Source organism: Lonchura striata, chromosome 15 (genome assembly GCF_046129695.1).
Source record: "Lonchura striata isolate bLonStr1 chromosome 15, bLonStr1.mat, whole genome shotgun sequence".
NCBI lineage: Eukaryota > Metazoa > Chordata > Aves > Passeriformes > Estrildidae > Lonchura > Lonchura striata.
Window position 1 is genome coordinate 8,725,339 of NC_134617.1, and position 23,064 is coordinate 8,748,402.

Sequence of the window (23,064 nt, forward strand, 5' to 3'; positions counted from 1 at the left end):
GCAAGAAGCTGAGCCTCTCCCAAAATCCAATCCCCTGATACAATTAATCTACCTTGGGCTGCTGGGATTAGGTGGCTGAAAGTGTTCCTCCTCAGCCTGAAATACCAGGATTGTATCAGGCCAGAAAAATAACAAATAAAAATGAGGGGGGTGGGGAGAGGGGTAGTGAAGAAGAGAAATAAAAGAAGAGATAAAAGAAGTGCTGGGCATTTTTCACACATTCAAGTTACGCAGATTACTCCAAGCATGTGGGATTTCACTTTGGGCTTTTTATAGAAGGAGAACTATCAGGGTATTTCTCTGCCAGAGCAAACAAAACAATCTGAGTATTTTGTGTTCTGCACTTGACACTCTTTTTCTCTTTTTTGCCTCCTACTCCTGGGTTTCACCAAGGTAATAACTACCAGGGAGTGACTCTAAGCCATGATGGGGAGTAAATGCTGTTGGCAGCATGGAATGTGAGCTCCAGCTGCCAGCAAAGGTGGCTGAGCACCCAGCAGGAAGGATGTGCATGGCTGCCCTGTGCTCCTTGGAGAGTGGCAGTGACTGCTCGTGAGAACAGCAGCAAAGGATGATCAGAGAGGAGAAGTGCTCTGCCATTCCACCCAAGTAACTGTTTGACCCATCAATGTTGATCCAGCCCTCCTGGATTCAGTCTGATTCCCCTCCTTCCCAGTGCTCAGGTTTGATCACCTGGTGCCATCAGGCAATTCAAACCAAGCAAAAACCCAACCAAGCACTGTCATCACTTTCCATATTTATATTTTTGATTTTATTTTAAATTTTTATTAAAAAAACAACCATTATTAAAAATGAATCACTTACTGGAAGGCTTCAGCCAGGGAGAACTGTCATTTTAAATCTCATGAACAAAATGCAGCACAGTTATAACCCATAGACATAAAAAAAAAGACCCCAGTTAAAAAAAAAAAAAAAAGAATACGTCAAACCATAGTTTATAACTATGCAATTTTCTCAATGTCAATAGAGAGAATTTTGTTAAAAGCCTGCAGATCAGAATTTCATGGAAGACTTAAAATCCAAGGGAAGAAGGAAGGACATGCCTGTTTAAAAAAATAAAAGGCCCTTGGATGTACCTATCAAGCACAAAAAATTGAAAGTTGGTGAATAATTTTATTTTAAAAATAAACAAAACAAAAATGAAACAAAACAAACAAAAAAACCTCAAAGCATTTCCTTGGTCTGGGAACTTTAAAGTCAAAACCAAATAAAAATGGTCTTAAAATATATACATATATATGGCTTTTCATTTTTCCTATCCGTTTCATTGCAAACAAAAATAAATTTAAGGGTGGCATTTGGTTTTTAAAAACGGTTCTGTCCTTCTCTGCAGCTGTCAGCCAGAGTGGATGGGATGGAGGCACTGACTCGTGGTTGCTCACGATGGGCTCAGAATCCCCCCGAGTTCTCCTTCAACCTCGCCAGTATCCGGGTGTACACAGGGGCTGCCAAGGAGAAGAGCGAGTTGGGTGGGCAGACACAAACCATCCCCCTGCCCCTCTCCTCCCAGTCTTGCTCTTAGGGGAAGGGAACAGGAGAAACCTCTCTTTAAGGATGGGGGGACACAATGGAAATTAGGAATGAGCTGGAGAGGTTGTTTTACCTAGTCGAGGATTCCTCTGAGAAACCTGCATGGAAAGAAAGCACAGGGTTTGCATAAATGCATCACTCCAACAGCCACAAGAACAGTTTGTATGTCAATAAAGTTATCTTTAGTCTCCAAAAGCTATGGATGGATGACTCTTCATTTTTGGAAGCTGATATATAATAGTACCATGCCAAGGTTACATTCACAGTGTGCTGCAAACTGAAGTTTTGTGTTGCAAGATGTATTATTATTTCTTATATTATTAAATATATTATATTTATATTCTATTATATTAAATATATTATTAAATTATATTATTAAATATATTATATCATGCAAGAAGAAAGGATGGATCATTCCATGGAACACATACACTCACTTTCCTTGGAAGTCAGCATATGGATATGACATGATCTTCCAATAATTATTACCAAAATGCGATTTCAGCAGTTTAACAGTGAGAGGTTTTTCCCTTTTACCTTGGATAATGCAGATGCCTGTTTGAAGATTTCTAATGCAGGATCTGCAGGCTCGTCACCTCTTTCTTGTGGCCTTGAAGCTAAGGGTGGGACATTGAGAGCATTGAAATACTTGTCAGAGCACGCAGGCTGCTTCCTTCCACTATTTTCTGCTGAAAATCCCACAACAGACTAATATTTCCTCACCAAACTGAAGCAATTGCCCCGTGTCCCCAAAGCAGCTTTGCTGTAACAAGGTTGCTCTGGACATTTCTCACCATGGACCTACCCTGTGGCTGTAAGACAGAATTCACTGCATAAATGACACCATTTGTGGCCATGATATCACTTTCAGCAACAGGCTCCTTGTTGATATGTATTACGTTGTTCTTCTGTTCAGTAAAAGAAAAAATAAAAATGTAGATAGATGAGAATCTTCTGTCATTTCCAATGTTATTTAAAAAAACCTTCACTTTGCATTCATTCATTTACTGGATGGCTGAAGCACTTTCATTCCTCTTGCCAATTAAGGAGAATATAAAGACAACTCATAGCCTGAGCAGTTTGTCCTGGAATGGCTGGCAGGCTTTGGACTTCCTCAGTGCAGCTGGTTGGGAATGCTGTCCCATGGCAGCAAGTACATCCAGCAGCACCCTGCCAGGGGGATGGCTGTGGGGATGGGATCAGGACAGGGCAGAGCAGGAGTGGACATGGGAAGAGTCCAGGTTGCACGTTGGCCAATTCAATGCACCTGGAAACACAGTCCCTTCCATTTTTTTTTCCATTGTGTTTTCTTATGCATAGGGTGGGTCGTGATTGCTTATTTTCTGAAATGATTTTTTTCCTCAGTATAGGATCCTACATTCCCTTATGTAGTGTAGAGTTTTTGAAATGAAATTATATATCTAAATAAACTCTGCTGCCCTAAGGGAGCCCATGCAGGGATCATTTTCATTACACAAAAAGATATGTTAGCTGAACAAGCTATTCATTTCATTTATTTATGTTTTCCCTCCATGACTCAAGGTTAAATTTATAGCAGCTCCTGGAAATCATTTACAACTGGTCTTCTGGGGAGAAAGCTGAAGCAAACCACATTTCATTCTTCCAGCTTGTTGAATTGAACCATGGCAACAGTCCCTCCAGTACAGCCCAGAAAACACTGGTGGCACAGACATGCTTTGGTCCATGACATGGACAACCAAGCACTGGAGAGCCCTGCTGACCACAGAAGCCCATCTGAGGTGACTCACCATGCTGACCTCCAGTTTGTCTCCCTGCATGGATTTCAGCCTCACCAGGGCAGTGACCGCGCCGCTCACCAGGATCTCATCAGCCACGTGGAACTTGAGGATGTTGGCAAGCTCCTTGGCATTACCTGTGGGAAGAAAATCTTCACATCTGCAAACCAGCATCAGCAATTGCTTCCTATATCTCACGTGCTGGGATGGAATTACTTGGAAAACACCACAATTTCCTGAAAGTGTGGAGAACAATGTAAAATTGAAAAAATAAACCAAACCCAAAAAGCTGGCAGAAGGACCTGGTATGGGCATCGAGGCCGTTCCTGGCCGGGCAGGTCAGGTTCCCAAATCCAGAAGGACACTCTCCCAGTGTCCCACCTTGGTACCTACCAAGTCTGCCCTACACATGAATTCTCTCTTTCTTAGGTTTTCATCCCTCATTCTCTCACTGTGCCAAGTGAGAACCTGCTTCTCGGAATGAACCTGCTTCTCTTGCTGCTTTCACTTCCCAAGGAAGTCTGGGATGGGGTGGGGAAAAACCCATGTGAAATAAGGAAGAAGATAAGGCATTCTGGTATTTTCAAATGTCACCAAGGCCACTGTCACTTGGCAACAATCCTCACAGCTGGGTAGGAAGGAGAAAAGTGCTGGAGACACTAATGTCTCATGGACTGATGCCCTGATACCACCCCACCGAGTCTCTACACATACAGCTGTGCTTTGAAACAGATTTTAGGAAGATAAGGTGCTTTCCTTGCACCATCTATTTCCCAGAAGAGGTGGTGACACACACAACACAGGCCAGCAGCACTTCATCTTCTCCTTCAGAGGACACAGGGCCACTGGCAAGCCACACAGACACACAGAGTCACTGACAAGTCCTACAGACAGCTAGTGCAAAGATGGCCTCCATCCACAGAGCAGTTCCCTCAGCAAGATGGACTTTTTCTTTCAATGCTTTCAAAGATTGCATGCAAGCTTTTTTCCATTATGGTTTTCCTTGGGTGGCCATAGTTCATTCTGCATATCCTCACCAGCAGATCCACTTCTTCATCACAGGCATAAGCTAAACATTTGTGTGAGAAAAGAACATCTGAAGTGTCTACATCTGGGAATCTTCATTCCTGCAGCCATTTACAATGGCTGCAAAACACTTCTGAAATATTTATATATTAAGCATAAGACTGGACTGATACTACTGGTTCCTCATCCCTGCACTTAAAAGGATAACCAGCTACCATGGGTAGATGCTTCCCAAATTATGATGTCAATGTTTGGCTGGGTTTTAATGACAAGAAGACATTACATTCAAATACCTGACATTGTTTCCAACCACAACCAGTTTTCAACATGAACAAAATAAAAGATCATGCTGCTTATCCAGAAGGGAATTATTAAACATCCCCGTGCCTTTTTCCACACCCAGCCTGCATGCCTTTGCTTTTCAGGATACTGGTCTTCATCTGAGCTAGAATGTTGGCTTCCCAGGATTAGACTGGACCTCCTGCTTTGTCCATGTACATGGAGAAGGAGAAACAGCCCCAGCCTTTTATTATTTAAATTTCATAGAGTGTAATTTGAGGCTGCATGTGGATCATGTCTTCTCTTTGCAAAACTTACTGCAGACACATCCTATGTTTTCTAGAGTCACATTCACACTTCTTTCATCCTTGAAAAAGGCAGAGGCCTCACCGGTTCTTTTAGAAATATCTGGGAGTTCTCACTTATACCACCAGTACAACCAAATTAAAAGTCACAGTGAGTTTGTGACACACACTACAAACATATCTTCTAAGAACACAGGCAGTAAGCCCCACTTGGGGAATTCAGTGCAACTCTCTGCATCCTCAGCTTCTGCTCATGCAACTCCACTGGGTAGGAAGCTCATGCTTCCAACAGACAGAGCCAAAGAATGAGATACAGCATGAGATACTCCTTCCAGTATCACAGCAGTCACACACAGCAGCTCATCCCCTAAAAGTTCTGGAGATGCTCACCCAGCAGTTTGTTGAGCTCCCCCTGGGGCATGGCTTGGAAAGCTTCATTTGTGGGAGCGAACACCGTGAAGGTTCCCGGCCTGTTGAGGTTCTCTGTCAGCCCTGCAGACTGGATTGCAGCCACCAACGTACTGCAAAGCAAACATGCATCAAATGCTTCACTGCTAACCACTTCACTGATCAGCAGCGTGCTGGGCTCAGGACAGAGTTACAGTTGTGAAATCCTGCTGGGGTCCAGCAAATCAAATACCAAAATGGTGATTAGGGAGGAAATGAGCCTGTGGAGTCCAACCAGAACATCTGAGAAGTGGCAAAACAGCCTGGGAGTGCTGACTCCATGGGGACCTGATGGTATGGAGAGTCAGAGAGGTCTGGCTACAGTGGATCTGGTGGGCAGAGATGGCTTCAGAGCCAGATTCTTACAGTATTAAGGGAACCACTTACTCTTGGCTCACAGTTGATTGAGGGTTATTTGAAGTTTCACTCCCTATAATTTAGAGAGACCATGGTTTTGGATGAACTTTCTGTGCTGAAAAAACATATACATTGTCATGACTACGACCCATAATAAATATAAACTGCTTTGGCAGCTGTTCTTATTCTAATTGGCACTTGGGAAGAGCAGAAAGGTCACCTGAAGCGATGGTCTGCCTTGAGAACATCCATCACTGAGCCAGTCGGAGGAGTCAACATTTTGTCCACACTAAAGAGGGTCCCAAACCTTCCCCTCTTGTCATGGGCAGCAATGCAGGCGTTTTCAATGCAAAGGTTCTGCAAACACAATCACAGAAAAGAAGGTTTCATTAGAATATGCTTCAAAAGAGAGATGTTGGTACTTTCCACAATGCTCATTTCCACTTTTGATGACAGCTGCAGCATCAGAACACTGAGCATCACTCAGCACCACAGAGCACAGCACACGGGAAGGACTCACATTGCGGTACACAAAAACTCTCAGCTCCTTGTCCCCCAGAGTCTGAAGTTTCTGTCCATGATACAGGTATTTAGAGGAGAGCTGGTCTTTAACAATGTGGTTCAGAAGCAAGTTTCTCATGTTGCTGTCAATAACAGGGAGTCCATCTGCAGCAAGAAGTATGGAAAGAACAGTGATTCACTTAAAATTGAGACACTAAAAACCATTCAAATACAGAGCATTATCCACATTACTTTTAAACTGTAAACCTAGATGCCACTGCCTCAAGGCATTTGAGAAAATATTTTCGTATTTGTGCACTGAAATTTGGCTGAAAACTGTTTGAAGGAGATCTGTGGCCCAAACTGATGGAAAAAAGGGATTTAATCCCTGATTTACCTTTGAACACATCATTCACTGGGGCAAGGAGGGTCACTTGCTCACTGCCAGTTAGATGAGAACTGAGACCAGCTTGTCTGAAAAGGTCTGTAGACTTGGAAACTTCAGATTCTTGTGCCAACTCAAACACAGTCTTAGCTGAAAAGAAAAGCAACACATAGTGACCTTGCATTAAAGGTTATCCACTCATCACTGTGCCCCCTAAATCCAGGATTTCCTTGGCAAAACAGACATAAGACAGAGAGCAGAAAGAATGCTGCAGAGAGGCACCAGTACCTGAGTCTGGGATCAGCAGCTCATTGACAAAATGCACAACGCCGTTGGTTGCCAGGACGTCCTTGTTGGCAATGATGGGCTTCCCGTTGAGGGTCAGCTCTTCCCCACTGCAGCCCACGTCCAAGGTGGTTCCTTCCAGAGTCTCCATGGTCAGGCCAGCAATGATGGCCTCAGCACACATGGCTGACTTCAGGATGTGATGGTTCAGCAGGTCTGTGGGAGAGGAGAGGGCCTTAGTGAGTTGCAAAAACCAGCTGTGAAAGTATTGCAGCTTTCAGGGGTCCAGTTCAGTGGACCCCTGAAATGACTCCATAAAATGCAGTCATTTTAAATTGAGCTGATTTTAATTCCACAGCCTGTGAAATAAAATGCCTAAAAAGAATCACTTTTTATACACTTCTGCCAACTTCAAAAGGCTTCATGTGGGTACTTGACTCACTTGTCAGAGGAAGTTACATTGATTACATTTTACTTTTCTTGCATCTTGCTGCATAAATGGAAATCATCACTGCAAAAACTGCTAAAAGAAAACTCAGAAAGGGGACTGCTTCAGCTCTCTCATCCATATCTGGATGCCACTCCTGCTATGTCTACACATCTACAACCAAAGGCAGCTTGGCTGTCCAGTTTAAAAAGATGGACTCTGTCACATCTGTTTAGTGCAGCTATTGTCAGAGTGTATCAAGCAGCTGTTGAATTGTCCTTGAGAAAAAATTTAGAAGAACTGAAAAATACTCTTCAGTCTCTCAATAGCCTCAGCAAACAAGCACTTACCCCTCAGGGCTTCTGGGTCTCCCAGGATCCTGTTCAGTGTTTCTCGTGGGATCTTCTCAAAGGCCTCGTTGGTTGGAGCCAGGAGTGTGTACTGGCCTTCGCTTTCCAGCAAGCTGCTGAGGTCAGATGCAGCCACAGCAGTCTTCACAGAGATAAGGAGAGAGGGAAAAACACATTCAGCCAGAATACAAAGGTCAAAAACTTTGTCCAGTGGCACACTAAGGGCCAGACTTCTTAAGGCTTTTATAATTTCAGAGGACTTCAAAAAAATCCTGAATAGCTTCATTCAGTACTTTGGTCCCTTTAAAAATTTGACCCACCCCCATGGTTCTTTGGTGTTCCCAGAAATTTGAGTACAAGAGCCCTTTTTTTTGGCAAGACTGAGACCTAGTTTGAATACCCAGATATGCCTGGAAAGGCTCACAGTACTTCCAGTGAATAATTCAGATCAGAACCCACAGCTGGCTAACTGCAAATCCCCTGTGCCTTTTCCCTAATTTGGCAAATATCAAAGCAAATAAATCAGGACACATCTAATTGAAACAGTTAACATCTCCAATGGCTAAGACTGCCCTACCAGAGTGAAGAGACAGACTCAGTCTCTCTATTTTCTGAGCAGCCATAGAAGGGTGACAATTATTGTCATAAAACCCTACTTGCACTCATAACAAACACTTCTCTTCCTAAATCAAAAGGAGCTACATTGGTACAAGGATTTCATCAGCAGCTCCAGGGTCACAGCCCAAGACACTGACAAAGCTCTTCAGGACGATTCATTGGGAGTGGGATGCCTGAGCATCTCAAGGAGACGTGGAGCAGCCATGTGCTGACTGACCCGGAGGGTTTCCAGGCTGTCCTCAGTCTCAATGATCTGCTGGATGCTGTTGGTGGTGGTGGCGATGACTTTGTCGATGACATGAACCACTCCGTTGGTGGCGTGGTGGTCAGCTTTCAACAGCCTGGCACAGTTCACAGTCACAATCTGCAGAGGGAAAGACCCATGGGGTGTTACTTGCACTAAAACCAGAAGGTAAAGCAGCCTCTGCTGCTTTTCTATTTCTATTTCAAATGCAGTGAGAGGAGTTGTATTTCCTTAAAATACACACCAAAAGTGAGAATGTTCTATCAAGAATGTTTGAAATATTTCAAGCTTAAAGAGCTTTGAAAATCATCAGTGGTTTTGTCTACCCTCAAGACCAAGAAAATAATAGAACCAATTCTTGGGCAAGCAGAGTTACACAGTAGTGTGGGCAACTTCCCTGCAACAGCATTGAGGAAACCATCTGCTTAAAAATATTCTTTTCAAACTCCTTCATAGTATGTATCTTGAATCAATAGCTGTCAACCTAAGTGTTACAGAGTCCTGGAGGTCCCAGGAGCTGCAAGGCAGCTAGAAAGCAAGCCTGCTGTGGGTAGGTTTAATATGAGGCAGAGCTTCTTTAATGCAGGTGACCATGCACTGGAACAAGCTGCCCTGAGAGGGTGTGCAAACATCCACTCTCACTGGAAACGCCCAGAACCACTGGCACAACCTTGTGCCGTGTGCTCTGGGACCACCCTGCTTGAGCAGGGAGGTTGGGCCAGGTACCCACTGCAGTCTCTGAACGCCTCACCCCGTTGGGATAGTGGTGGATCTGGATGGGCAGGTTCTGGTACATGGAGCTGAGCGTGGTGCCGTGTTTCAGATCATCCGTCAGGACCCGTTTGTCCACCATGTGGTAGCGGAGGGCGTTGAGCAGCTCAATGTTAACGTTACTCACTAAGGAATCCAGAGTTTCCTGGAAATCAGAAAAATCAATTCTTCAGTACTGAGTGCAATTAGGTATCTGTTAGAGAGTACCAGGCTGCTCCCAAGGTGCTCCCAACGTGGGGGTGTGGGCATGAATATTAAGTGATTCATTCAGCCTCATGCCATTTGTGTAAATTAAGAGCTCAGCTTTCTCGAATCTTTATCTTTTGCCAAGAGCTCTGACACCCAGTCCTCGGCTCACAAAGGGATGATTGCAGCTCCAGAGTGGGATCATTGCATTGAAATGAGCAGTAAGGCAAAAGGGTCACTGACAAATACACTAAAAGACCTTTCCTAATAGCATCATCCCTGCAAGGGGCTCTGCTGGGGCATTTGGGACAGAGGCTTGGCAGTGGCAAGACCCATAAATATCCCTCCTCCCTGCCCTAGTAGTTGTTCTTGTTCACAGGGATGCTTGACTGGGATGGGAGCAGCAGCAGGACAGCAGTGACCACTTCAGGAGGGGAAATATCACAAGACATGGAAAGATAAAATCAAAATGAACATAAAGGAAAATGTATCTCTAACTGAGCACGGGACACAGTCATGTGGGAATTACTGAGGCTCCAGCTGGGACTGGCTATTTGTACAAATTAAGAACAACCAGAATGGCAATGTATGAGTTAACAAGAAAACTGGTAAGGAATGGGAAGCTTCTTGCTTCAGGTCTCAGTTCAATCTCTAATGGTAACAGGCAGGGAAAGCTGAATGAGGGGATTTCTATATCCACATCTCTCTGGTGATGGGATCCTTCAGAAGCAAAGCTCTGGAGCTGATGGGCCAGTACAATGAAAACCATCCTGGAAATCCACAGTCCTTCCTCTATCAGTACTGTGTCTATCTGCCAGACCCCTGCAGAGCTGGATCTCCACTAGGGAAAATCAGAGGAAAAGGAGGAAGCAGAGGAATTCTCTTACAGCAGACAAGGATGCCCAGGCCTCATTACTGGGAGCAAAAATTGTAAAACTTCCAGGTCCTTCGATTTCTGGCCTTAGGTTGGAGCGGTCGGAGTAGAGCTGTGTGGTGGCAGACCCAACTACTCCCAGGGTTTCATAGATGTTGGAAAGTGGCAGAGCTGAAAGAAGAGAAGGTCAAGTTCCCAAAACATCATTCCTCCTTCTGGCTGAATTAAATCATAACTGGTGAGAACACTGGGAAATTAAGCACATCAGGGGATTGGTGTCTGTTCAATAATTAGATAATAAATAATTACAGCCTGACAGCTTCACCCTCAATTACAGCAGTGGAATCCAGGATCCACTATATTCTTGCAAGTTTGAATGGACTTATTCTGGGTTTATACTAATGTGATTTAGGCAAGCAAATATATCGATTGCTTTCACCCAGTCCTGTTTGTATTCAGGCTTTTGGGATTTGGTGTTGGATATTGCTGGTCTCAGTGCCCACTGACCAGCCCATGTGGTTAACTTGGAGGCATCAGACTTTTGTGGAATGAAGTGTTCTCAAAGCAAAAGCAGAATATGGCTTTCTTCAATAAACCCAGTTTATTCCCCCCCAATATCAACTGTATTTTCTCCTAAATAAAGCTTTGCTAATCTCATCCTTGCCAAATGTTCAAGGCCAGGTGGGACAGGGCTTGGAATAACCTGGTCTAGTGGAAGGTGTCCCTGCCCATGGCAGGGGTTGGAACTAGATGATCTTTAATGTTCCTTCCAATACAAACCATTCTATGAATCTATAAAAATGCAAATGAGCAGAGATTGGCAGAGCTGTCTATTACTCTATCATTCCTCTGAATTGAATTTCCAATATAGATATATTACTTGCTGGAATATGGCTTTCCCATGCTCGATTAAGTTCAATTACATCCAAGGTTCTAAGTTGTCTGGAACTTTTAGCATGCTTTGGAGCTGATCTGACTCTTGGCTGGTGCTCCACTGAGTCCATTTTGGACTTGTTCATGGCAATATTGTGTAGAAATTGCAAAAATCAAATCCACTTTGAGCAATTTTTTAACATTTCCCTTTACTAGGCAGCTGTATAATTTTAAGAAGTCTAAAAAATGTCAAACATATTTTTACCAGCTGGGCAGCCTTTTTCTCCAGGAACTTTTTCATATCCAGGACAGCACTCGTAACTGATTACTCTGCAATAAGAGATGGATACAGCAGATTAACCAGCAGTGTCTCACAGCTTCTTCTCTATTTGATATAATTCTGGGTTCATCCATATTGGGGATATTTCCAAGCAGACTCTCCATTAGAAATACAGACTTCAACAAAAGACTAACCATACTTTTATCTCCTTCAGGGCTGCATGTTGCCAGTTTCTCCACAGAACAAAAGCAGACAAAATTTCTTCTAAAAAATCCACTTTCCAGGAGACTTTATACAAACAGTGGCTGGAAACTGATTCCACAGTCCCAACGAGACTGCTAGTGCTGGTTCCTCTGGGCACATTTCCCATGGGATTTGGGGATCTCCTCGGCTGACTGCTGCTGTCACATCTCATCACTGTTCAGGCAACACCCACACTCCACCGTGGCTGTTTGACCAAACCAGCCAAGCGTTTCCCTCTCATTTCACCCTGCTTCTGTCCACCACCAGAAATTATTTGCTTACTTATGGCAAAACCCACAAGACAGGTCTGGAGGGAAAGGGTTCTCAGATATGTGCATTGGCACAAGGAGTTGGGAAAAGCCCTGCAAGGAGAAACTCCTCCATGGGTGGGATGTGCATCCACAGGGCAGTAGCAGAGCTCAGCTGAGTCCCTGTGAGCAGCCTCAGAGCAGCAATTCCTCCTGACTGGCAGCACTTTACCCCATAAAACCAGAGGGGTCAGAGGCACCAATCCAGGCTGTTCTGATGATTTGCAGACCCTAAATAAGCAAGAGCTGCCTGAAAACTGCATCCATCATCTGTAGCTCAATGAGAAACAATCATCTGATTATCAAAGAGAACATGGCTTGAGATTAAGAGGGAGAAGAAAAAAAAGAAATCAGGAAAACAAAAATCAACCCAGAAGTTGCTTGCTTATTTTTCCCAGGGGATTCTTTCACCTATTGCTCTGTGCTTGGTGTGAAAGCAACAAGGCCACCTGATTGATGGGCTGAGAGAACCAGGGAATAGATGTTCCTCCCAAGGACAAGCATTTCCTCTGTGCTCCCAGCTGAATTTGAGACAAGTAGGATGCTGTATTGCCCAAGGTCAGCACACTCACTCAAAGAGAGAGGAAAATCCTCCAGCTTCAGATATTTGTCATCATTTTAACAAACAGTAGAAATGCCTGGGGTTTAATAGGGAATTCTTCAGGGTAATTAAGAGCCAGAAAGTGAAACAAATACCTGCTTTTGTGTGACAGAAGCAAATAAATTCTGTGTCACGGTTTCCTAAGAGAATTACAAACCAAACCCAGACTGATTGTCTAGACATTATATATTCCATGTGGGAAAGAGTTTGCCTAAAGCAATCCCTTCCTTTGACTACTGGAGATCTTAACACCCTGCTGCTCTGCTTTCCCAGCCCCCTGTCTTGTGTTCATTGGAAACACACACTTTCTTCCCCCACCACTTCCCTCCCCTACCTCCAATTTTTCTCTTTTTCACCCTAGAAACTAAATCCAGTCTAGACAGTTCCCTTGGTTCAGACCTGTAATCAAAGATGAAGAGCTGATTAAAGAGAAATCATTCCAAAGTGCTGATGAAGGCTTTAAAAGCCTCACTTATGGATCAGTTGGAGACCAATGAGCTGCTCCAAAGGGGCAGGACATGGATGCACACAGCCTCTGGCACACTGGCTCAGAGCTGCCCCTGGTGCCTGCCAGGAGGGGAGGGCACAGGGAAGGGATGCAGACACCTGGTCAAGTGGAAGGTGTCCCTGCCCATGGCAGGGGGGTGGATCTGGATGGTGCCTGAAGTCCCTCCCCAGGCACACCATTCTGTGATTCCATGACTGCACCTCCTGCTTTTCACTGGGTTTGTGGGCATCTCCAGCAGGAAGGGAAGCTCATGGCAAGAAGCACCAGGGCAGAAACGGGGCCAGCTCCATTTGGGCAGGGACTCCCTCAAATCCCCTGTCTCACTCTCCCACTGAAGGTGGCCTTCAGCATCACCTGGTGTGTGTCTGGCACATCACCATTCCGAGCTCTGGCAAACTGCTGCAAAGGGCCAGAGGAACACAGAGGTGCTCAAGGTTGGCACCTACAAGGAGCCAGAGATGAGGGTCATGAAACACAGATTCAGCTTCAGGCATTTGGCCTCCCATGGCTGGTGGACCAGCTGGAAACAAAAAATCACCCAGCCCACCCAAAGGCACCACTGAAGGGGTTGCTCAAGAGTGGCCCCAGGGTCCTGCAGCCACCTCTAGTCCCCAGAGAGGAGCAGCAGAGCCGTGGCTGAAGGATGCTCTGCATCTCAGTCTGCCTTCCCCCACACATCCATAGGGAGGGAGGCTGCTCTTGACACACCCTGCTCCATCTGGGTGAGAGCCACACTCTGCTGCCCAGGGAGGAGAACTTCCCTGGAGCAGCTCCCAGGCACTGCTCACACCGTGGGTTCTGCACAAAAGCCTTTGGAAGTGCCCAGTCCCTCCTGCAGCCCGTGCGCCGGGACACAGCGATGTGGGTGAGTTAGCACTGCCCTCACACAAAGGGCATTTGTCATCCCCTCTGCAACGCCTCAACCACAATTTCCTGGCCTCCTCAGTGAGTAATTTCATGTCAAATCTATAGTTTTTTAGCCTCTGGTTTTGAAACATTATTTCTTTAATGTCTATTTGTGTCCGCCTGCAGAAGAAAGCTCCTTTAGTTTAGGCTTTTATTAGTCATTGTTCCACTGCTGTTGCATTCTTAGGAGCTGAAATTAAATTTAAAGTGCATTTTTCAAGGTAATAAAAATAAGCTTAGGCATATATTAGTGAAAAAAGATCCATTTGTAATAATTTCCTGTAATAAAGCCCATATGTTTTGTTTTTGTAAAATAAGTGCCAGTATTTTTTTTTCTAAACTGAGGAAAGTAGATCACATGAAAAAAGGAAAGTTAATTTAAAAAGGGGAAAAAAAAAAAAGGGAACCTATTAATGGGTTATTCCTCAAAAAATAATCAAAACCAAAATTTATGAATTGTCTTCATTCTCAAGACAAAACAGTGTGTGGAGATGTGTTCTATTGCAACCCCAATTCTGGAAGAATGAGTCCAGTGCACAAGGGAAGGAGAAAAATATAAAATACACAGACAAAATGATGAAAATATACCCTGAATGAACAATTTCTTTGATTTTGGAATAACTAACAGTGGAAAGTTACCTAATTACTAGAACACTTTTGTCTCAGCACTCCTTGAAATCAAAGCGGTGTCAGACTTCTTGCCAACTACCTTATCTCACTTCATCAGCAAAGATAAAAACTCTACATAAATCCTCTCCCTAATTTCTCTGTAACCGTGTGAGCCAATACTTCAGCAGAGAAAAAGAAACTTAAAAAAAAAAAAAAAAAAAAGCAGATAAAGAGGTAGAAGTCTCCTTCTGATGCATGAATTAAAACTTCAATTGTGCATAAACAGCCCCAGTGGACCTACTCCACCCCTGTGGGCCAGAAAATGCCTCCCAACCACCAAATCTACAAACCCTCCAAAGTGTAACCCTTTGTTTGTGCCAGCAGCCACGGAGGAGCCCAGCACAGCTCCTGCTGCTCCCCAGGTCACTGAGCCCTCCCAGCCTGGAGCAGCACCCAAAGGTGAGGCACACTCAGCCAAGACTCCAGAACAAGCACATCTGTGTTTCAGGCTGGCTTTCCTTGCTGCTCCAGTCTCTCCAAGCCTCCCCACACAGGATGTGATCCTTCCACAAGGAGTGAAGTCATGCTACAGGCTGCAGCATCTTCTGCCTTCCTTGCTGAGGGATGAATTTCTCTGCTCAGAGGCAGCTCTGCAGGAGCCCAGCTTTGCTCCTCAGCAGTTCCTGCTCCCTCACTGACTCCCTCCCACTACCTGTCTGAAAAGGTGCTCAGAGCAGGAAAAGGAAAGAAACCAAAGCAGTCAAAGTTATGATCCCAAAGCCAGGCGTTTTCACCTGCACCACGCACAGCTCGTGGCACCACTGACCGTTCAAGCAAACACAGGGGAAAACAGCCAGGTCAAATGTGAAGTAGATGAGATGGGCCAAGTGTCTCCTCCCCAGGACTGCTGCTCTCAGGTGGGAAAAACCTTTCAGGAGGAGGAGAAAATGACCAAGCTTCTGCAGCTCCACCATCCCGCCAGAGCTGATGGAGGGGATCCCCCTGCATGTGAGAGGACCACCCACACAGCTTTAGGAGAGGACTGCTGACTACAGATCCCAAGCAAAGGCTGGATCCACCCAGTTATGATAAATGTGCCAAATCCTGATTTTTTTTTTTTCTAGGATTTAAGGGTATTCTCAAAACCTCTCATGGACCAGCTTAGTCCATCAGGAAGGGCCAGTTTGGAGGTTCATGCTGAGCACCATCAGCTGTGCCCACCAGATCTCCTGGGCTCTGACACCTGAGCACGCCACAGCATCAGACTCCGGACACTGCTGTAGGAATTTGACTGCTACAGCATAATGCATCCTGTCCTTTATAGCCCAAATGACTCCTGATTGCTTCCATATGCCAGGCACACCACGTCCAGTGGGAGCCATTCAAGCAAACATTTGTAATCAGACCTGTCCCAGGGTCCCCCGGAAAATCTGAGTCAAAGCACGTGTCTTTTGTTCTGCACCAGCACTGCTACAGGAGAAAGCAGGGCCTGGGCTCAGGAATGGCTGGGAGGAGAGAAGACAATAACACCCATTGTGGAGATGAGGTAAAGTGAAGAATAGTGAGCAAATTCTGTGCATAATGGAAATATTACCTCATAGGTTAACATGCAGGTTAATGGTCTGTGCACTTTTCTCTCAGTGATGCATCACTGGGTGAGACACTTGGGTAAAAGCAGAGAAAATGAGGTAGAAGAGATCACCCCATCTCCTCAAATGGAATAATGAAATACTGCCAGATGCCAGTTACTCCACCTCCTCCTCGAGATAAGTGGATGAGTGTCTGTGCCAAATACTGCTGCACACTTGGTTTACATAAGTTTAGTTTCTCACTTGCTTCAGAGCTAAAGAAATCCATGGCTGGACTGCTTTGCCTTTCAGTGACCACCAGCAGCAAAAGTCTCCCACATACACAGCTGAGTCGTGTTTTCTTTGGAGACATACTGAGCTACTCTGTTATCAGAAAAGGCAATGATGAAAGGCAACTCGTCCATTTCATGTCAAGGAGCACAATTACTCAGCCAAGATGACAGCCTGAACTCAAATCACCCAAGCTAAGCCTTCCCAAAATTTTGTTTGTAGAATTAAGGGGAGGGCATGTGGTTGCTTGTTTTTACAATATTGCTTTTCCTTTTCTTTTCTGAAAAGACAATTGGACATAAGGAAAGCAATGGTACATGCACACTACATGGTACAAGCAGCAATACATACTCCTTAAGTACAGACTTTTCCTCCTTAGAGCAAATTCACGTGAAGTACAATGGAAAGCCAAAAGCTGTGCACAGCCATGACTCCTGGTTTGCTTCTTTCCTCCCCACAGCAGCAGCACACATAAATCCTGACAGCCAGGTGTCACAGCTAAACCAAGGCTGTGGTTGATGGCAACCACAATGCCTCAGTGAAGAGCAGCATGTTGCTATAGATCTAATTACAATTCACACTGAGCCATACAGGAAACAAATGAGATTATTTTCTCCTCTCTCTTCTGGACCCTGGAGATCTGGGATGAGACCTGGCCCACAGCTCTGATCCCACAGCCAGGACTGCTCAGGGAATCTTTGCACAGAGCCTGGGTGCAGCAAGGGAGCCCAAAAGCCCAGCCTGGACTACAGCAAGGGAAAAGTCTCTGCTCCTGCTCTAAGGCCTGGCAGATAGTCAAGCATGCATAGCCTTTATTATCTGCTGACTGCATCTTTCAAAAGAATGTCCCGAGGCTGCTCACACAGATTCTTCATGCAACAGCTACTTGAATATTACTGTTTGCAATGTTAGATGTGGAATTGGCCTGCAAGTCTGATTAACTTTCCTGGTGGAGTCAGAGAGTGTTGGCTAAAGCTGACACCTCTTTCCTTTTATTTGTTTTCCCTTCCAAAGCAAACAGATGGAGATGAATTTTACATTCTCTCCAATATCCATCAGCTCCGGGCTGCCTTTTTTATTTCTTAAATCTAGGCAGCATTGACCCTATCATGGAGACAGGCAGTACTAGAAAACATCTGGCACACACTTCATTACAGCACAGAGAGCTATATAAGTATATATAGAAATGCAATTAGAATAAACCACCAGGGTTTACATTTACATGGCACTTTTCATTCTTAACATCAAAGTGCTTTAGAAAAACAAGCATTTCTTAGGGGGTAAAAAGCTAAAACAACTTTTAACATAGACACACGTGACACACACACCATGGGCTCTGACATCCCACATCTGCTGTGTGCTTCTGCCACCCAGCACCCACTCCACAAGGGGGTCTTTGGGAGACCCTGTCTGGCACTCGGGGACTTACGTGGACTTCCCGCAGATCTTCCTCTGGTACCACTGCTTGCAGTTGGTGAAATATTTCCTGTTGGTGCCGATCAGCTTCTGCACCGCGCACACGTTGGGGCTGCAGGGAACAGAGCAGAGGAGGGTCCTGTAAGCCTCCCTCTTTCCAATGCTGACCCCCAACACACAGCCAGACCCCACCTGACAGTGCCTGAAAAGCCAGCTGGGATGGCAAGGCAGGAAACCTTGAGAGCTGCAAGTCAACTTGCTCAATTTAGCCCTACAATGAAGTGGAGGAAGCAGTAGAAGAGATCTCTCCTGACTCTGCCAGAGTGTCTCTTTCTTCACTGAGTACAAATTCTTGACTTTTTTTCCATGTTCCACCTCTCACCAAAATGTAAAGAAATCAAGTGAAAATCCTTCCGTCAGAATTTCCATGGTGAACATCTACTTAAAATCAAAAATCAGTTAAATCCAAGAAAGTTATGCAGCAATACAAATCCTTGCAAAAGAAACCATTATTTTATTGTCTAGCACATAAAAAAGGATAAGAGATATTTTATCAGTCTACAGACTTGTATCAAACCTAGAACTTTGGCTGTATGATAGACTTGGCAAATTCTGGACATGGATGCTGAGCTGAATGAGGGGAAAAGGGGCAGTGGCACTGCCCTCCCCTGTTTCAACACATCAGATATGACAGCACAGATCAAGAGGGGCTGCACCAGCCCATAAGGTACCCAGAGCTCCTCCTCAGTTAAAAACCCAGGTGGTTGGTGTTCCATGTGTGAGTAACCCTGCTGAGAGCCGACTGCAGCCTGCAGCTTTCTAAGAAGTGGTATCACCATGAGCAGAGATGTGGTCAAGCTGGAGCTGGAAGTTTCTTTGCTGCTGGTTTGGCCAGCACAGCATTTCCCTGCAGTGCCTAGCTCACCATCTCTGTGGTTTGTGGCCAGCAGCCCTGGCCACATGTGTAGGCAAAACATGATCAGCACAAAAGATATGATTTATGGATCTGGGTTGCAAGGCCATCAACTGCCTCTGGGCTTGACCAGAGGTGTAGCAAATGCTCAAGCAGGCTGAGGATGCTTAGCCCAGCTGAGGCTGGATTCCCAACACCACCACCATGTCCCAGTTGCAGCAGCATCACTAAAAGTATACACAGTATTGGCTGCCAAGCAGATGAAAGGAAAACAAATGATTAAGCAAAACACATAAATCATCACTTCAGCCTGTCAGAAGTGCTCTGTGCTGTCCAAGGCAGATTTTTCATTTGCACAAACGAAACTCCCAATGGGGTCTGGAGATGCTCTTGTGAAGGTCTTGTTGATGTGCTGAGGAGAGCAGGCAGCAGCCTGTGTCCCGCTGCGTCTGGCCGAGGCGCTGCCCGCTTGCCCCCCAGAATGAACAAAAGCAGAGTTTGCAGCCCAACCACCAAGTCCTCCTGTGGCCATGCTTGCTTTTCAGCAGCATCCCAGATCGGGCCAGCCTGCCATCATTAACCTGAGGGTCTCCTGTAGCTGGCTGACTCCAGTGCCAGCCTCTGCGGGAGCCTGGCTTGCCTTCAATGAGCCTTTGTTGGTGTGGCTGCTGCAGGGCCCTGCCGAGGCAGCATCCGACCCTGTGTCCCAGGCACCTCCATCCCGCCCCGAGGGGAAAGAGAGGACCCGTGGCACCTGGGGAGACTCAGCTCATCGTTCTCTTGTTACTGCCACGTCCAGTAATGGTAGTTTGTTTCTTCATGAAAGGATTTCATTCAGTTCCTGTATATAAGGCAGGGAACAAGGGGCAAGAACCTACTGAAAAAAAGTTAGAAATTACAAAACCAAACTTTCAGCTGGTGCAAACTGGCCCAGACTCAGCAACTTCCAAGCCAAATCATCACTTAGAGAGATGTCTGTGCTCTCTTACTCAGCCCACCTTGGCCACCCGGCCCGGCCGTGGCGAAATATGGTTCCAATTACATGGAAATTCCAAACCTTGCCTCGATTTTAGCATCTGGCTGACGGCAGTGGACAATCCCTCTAATATTCATCTTGACAAGCCTGGCTACTGAAGGACTTGTTTGATCACTTCCCCCACATCCCCAGGAGCAGCCTGCCAAGAAAACCCTTGTGCCTCCAGGACAGGACTTAACTGCCTTGCTCCCTCCTCCCTGCCCGGGACTGCAGCTCTGCGGGGCCGCTCCTCCCTCCCTGACTGATGGGGGAAAATTTCTTTACAGTTTTTCCTCAGTGTGGAAAAATCCCTGCTCAGGAGTGTGTTATCAATGATTCCCGCAGGCACGCTGTAGTAGCGGCTCCCCGCATTGCATGTTCTGGTTCCTTGCCCAGTCTGGCTTAAAATGAATTTGTCAACACTCTTCTCTCTCCTCATTGGAGTTCATCACCTCTGCCACGCCGTTCCCAGCCAGCCGCGCTGACTCCAGGATAAAACTGCCTATTGTTCCCCTTCAGCCAAAGCCTTTTGCTTGGCAGCAGCAGCTGGGAGCTGCTGGGACAGGGGCTGCCCTTGGGAAGTGGCTGAGAAAAGCAGGGCTTAATGTACAGCCCCAGATACCTGCAATGGATGTGGCCACGGCGCTCCCCAGCATCACGCTGTGCCCACAAAGCTGGCTGGGTTTGGGAAGAGCACTCCTACATATTCATCTTCAAATGTTAATGTTCCTTATGCACTTTTCAGCTCCTCTCAATGACTTGAGCTGGTTCATTTTAAAAAAAAAAGTTAATTAAGACATACAAGTTTTGCTGTAGAGCCAAGCTCTGCCTCCCAGCTCACCCTCGGCTCAATAGGGGCATTGATGGTGTGGGGGATGCTGACAGCAGTGAAAGGGTGGCAGTGCTTGTTGCACATCCCTCTGGAGCTGGCTCCTGCAAGCAACACAACACACCCCACATCCAGGACGTTTTTGGCTGGTTTTGTGCTGCTGTATCTCTTTGGCACATCATTAATCAATGCTCAAAATTCCATGTATGTTCAAAAGTTAGCTTGGTATAAATCACTCTCTCCATCAGAATGGGAGCAGTGAGCAAAGAGCTGTGGTCAGCTACACTGGGTTTATCTCAACTCAGATGGAAGTTTTGGCATTCCAGCTCCTTGTGTTTTCCAAAGATCTCGGGCACCAGAGTGGACCAGTCACATCTTACCCAGTGCCTCTGGTAATTGTGCAGGGAGTAATGCAACAAGCATCTCTCTGCAGAGATGAGTGTAAAAGCACTGCTCTACACCAGGATTGCCCTAACTTATTCAGCCTGAGCAAACTTCAATCTCAGGGCTATCAGCAGAACTATTTATTTAGTTTCACATCACATAGAGATGGTGAACAAGACTCCTGTATTTCTACGTAAATCACTGCAATTCTGGCATTACTGACCTATTACAAATAAATATCAGCTCAGAATTTGCCTGTTGGATTGTGTCCCCAGTCATGCATACAAACAACACATCCCTTGTCATAAATTCTAACCTAGATCCCTGCCAGAGCATGTGTCAAATTGCAATATTTAAATCTTGGGAGTTTTTTTTTTTTGTTTTTTTTTTTTTTAATTTAAAGCATTTCATGACCCTGCTTCCAGCAACACACTTAAACAGAAGCTTAAACTCAATCACTGTCACTATCCTGAGAGATGGAAGCCAGCTGAAAGGTCTTCCATCCTTTCACCATTCCTAATTCTTAATAAATTTTTAAAACAGTGGGAACAACTATTAACACTGGGTTAGTTTTCTGCTTATTATTGAAGACTCAAAGTACTCACTCCATAACAGGCTGTGTATCAAGCAAGAGAGGTCTACATGCATTTTTCCATAGGCCTTATCTTGTAAGGTTTATGAGTAAGTGATTATTTCTGTCAAGAAAACTTCCACGACTAACTGAGGTTTCCAGTCAAAGAGTAAGTTGATGCTGACTGCACGGAGACATTGAAGTGATTTTTCTTTTTTTTTTTTTTCCTTAAAATTTATAAAAATGACAATTCTTTCAACGAAATCTTTAATGGCTCAAAATCCAGGGACCTTTATACCCTTTTCCCTTAACAGAGATAACCTCAGAACCGACATCCGCAACACTAAGTTCCGTGATGGAAAGGGGGAAAAGCTCCCGAAAGACAAAAAGTTACGCGGGGACGAAAGAGAAGGAAACGAAAGCAGCGGTTACCGAGAGCGCTCCGCACGGTGCCCGCGCAGAGACCCCGCAGGGACCCGGGCAGACCTGGGGAAGAAAAGGCTTTAGAAGAGGTTTCCCCGCATCGCTGCCTCCCCTTACCCGTGCTGCCGGCCGCGGAGCCGGCTGTGCTGCAGGACCTGCTGGTACGGGGACTTGGCGGCGGCGGCGAGCCCGAGCGCCAGCAGCAGCAGCGGCAGCGGGCGCGCCATGGCCGGGCGGCGGGACGGGACGGACCGGCACGGCACGGCACGGCACGGCACGGCACGGCACGGCACGGCTCGGCACGGCACGGCACGGCACGGCACGGCACGGCACGGCACGGCACGGCACGGCTCGGCACGGCACGGCTCGGCACGGCACGGCGGCAGCGAGCCCCGTTAAATGCGGCGGCAGAGCGGGGGCGGGAGCGGAGCCGCCCGGCCCGGCCCGGCCCGGCGGGAGGGGAGCGGAGGAGGGGAGAGGGGAGAGGGGCCGCCCCCCACCACGGGCATCCCCCGTCCCTCCGTCCGCCCCCCGCCCTTCCGTCGCTCCGTCCGTGCCCGCAGACCCGCCGCGGCGCGGGGGGAAGGCAGACAGGGATGTTTTATATCCCCCTGCCCAGACCAGCGTTTCGTCTTCAATTTCTCCTCCATCCGGACTTTTCCCCTCCATCCTCCCCCCAGTCGGGACGCAGAGCGGGTGTCCCACCGACTCCAGCCCCTCCGTGGTCCCCCTGCCCGGGGGCTCTCCTGGTTTCAGCCCAGCGCTGCCCACGCCGCGGGAATGTCACCCCAGGTCCCCTCTGTGCCTCCCGTGTCCACCCACTCCCAGCACTTCCAGCACTGGGAGGGGTCACCCTCCGCAAGAGGTTTCTTGTTGCTTTTATACCAAACCAAATGAAATCAGGAGCTCTTAGGCCAAGAAAGTTGGGGGTGTTCAGCCTGGAGAAGAGAAGCTTCAGGGAGA

The 23,064-nt window shown here is 46.4% G+C and overlaps 1 protein-coding gene across 1 annotated transcript; it reads right to left on the bottom strand.

Moving 5' to 3' along the window:
• Nucleotides 1–745: 745 nt before the first annotated feature.
• Nucleotides 746–22,459, bottom strand: TGFBI (transforming growth factor beta induced). Its single transcript, XM_021549434.2, has 17 exons — nucleotides 22,219–22,459; nucleotides 17,980–18,078; nucleotides 11,502–11,566; nucleotides 10,377–10,534; nucleotides 9,284–9,448; nucleotides 8,506–8,652; nucleotides 7,671–7,812; nucleotides 6,897–7,109; nucleotides 6,621–6,758; nucleotides 6,243–6,388; nucleotides 5,943–6,079; nucleotides 5,309–5,439; nucleotides 3,321–3,445; nucleotides 2,357–2,459; nucleotides 2,089–2,168; nucleotides 1,625–1,649; nucleotides 746–1,466 (listed from the first exon to the last, which is right to left on the bottom strand). The coding sequence occupies exons 1-17, from the start codon at nucleotides 22,326–22,328 to the stop codon at nucleotides 1,411–1,413; spliced, it is 2,040 nt and encodes a 679-aa protein (XP_021405109.1). The 5' UTR covers nucleotides 22,329–22,459; the 3' UTR covers nucleotides 746–1,410.
• Nucleotides 22,460–23,064: the final 605 nt, after the last annotated feature.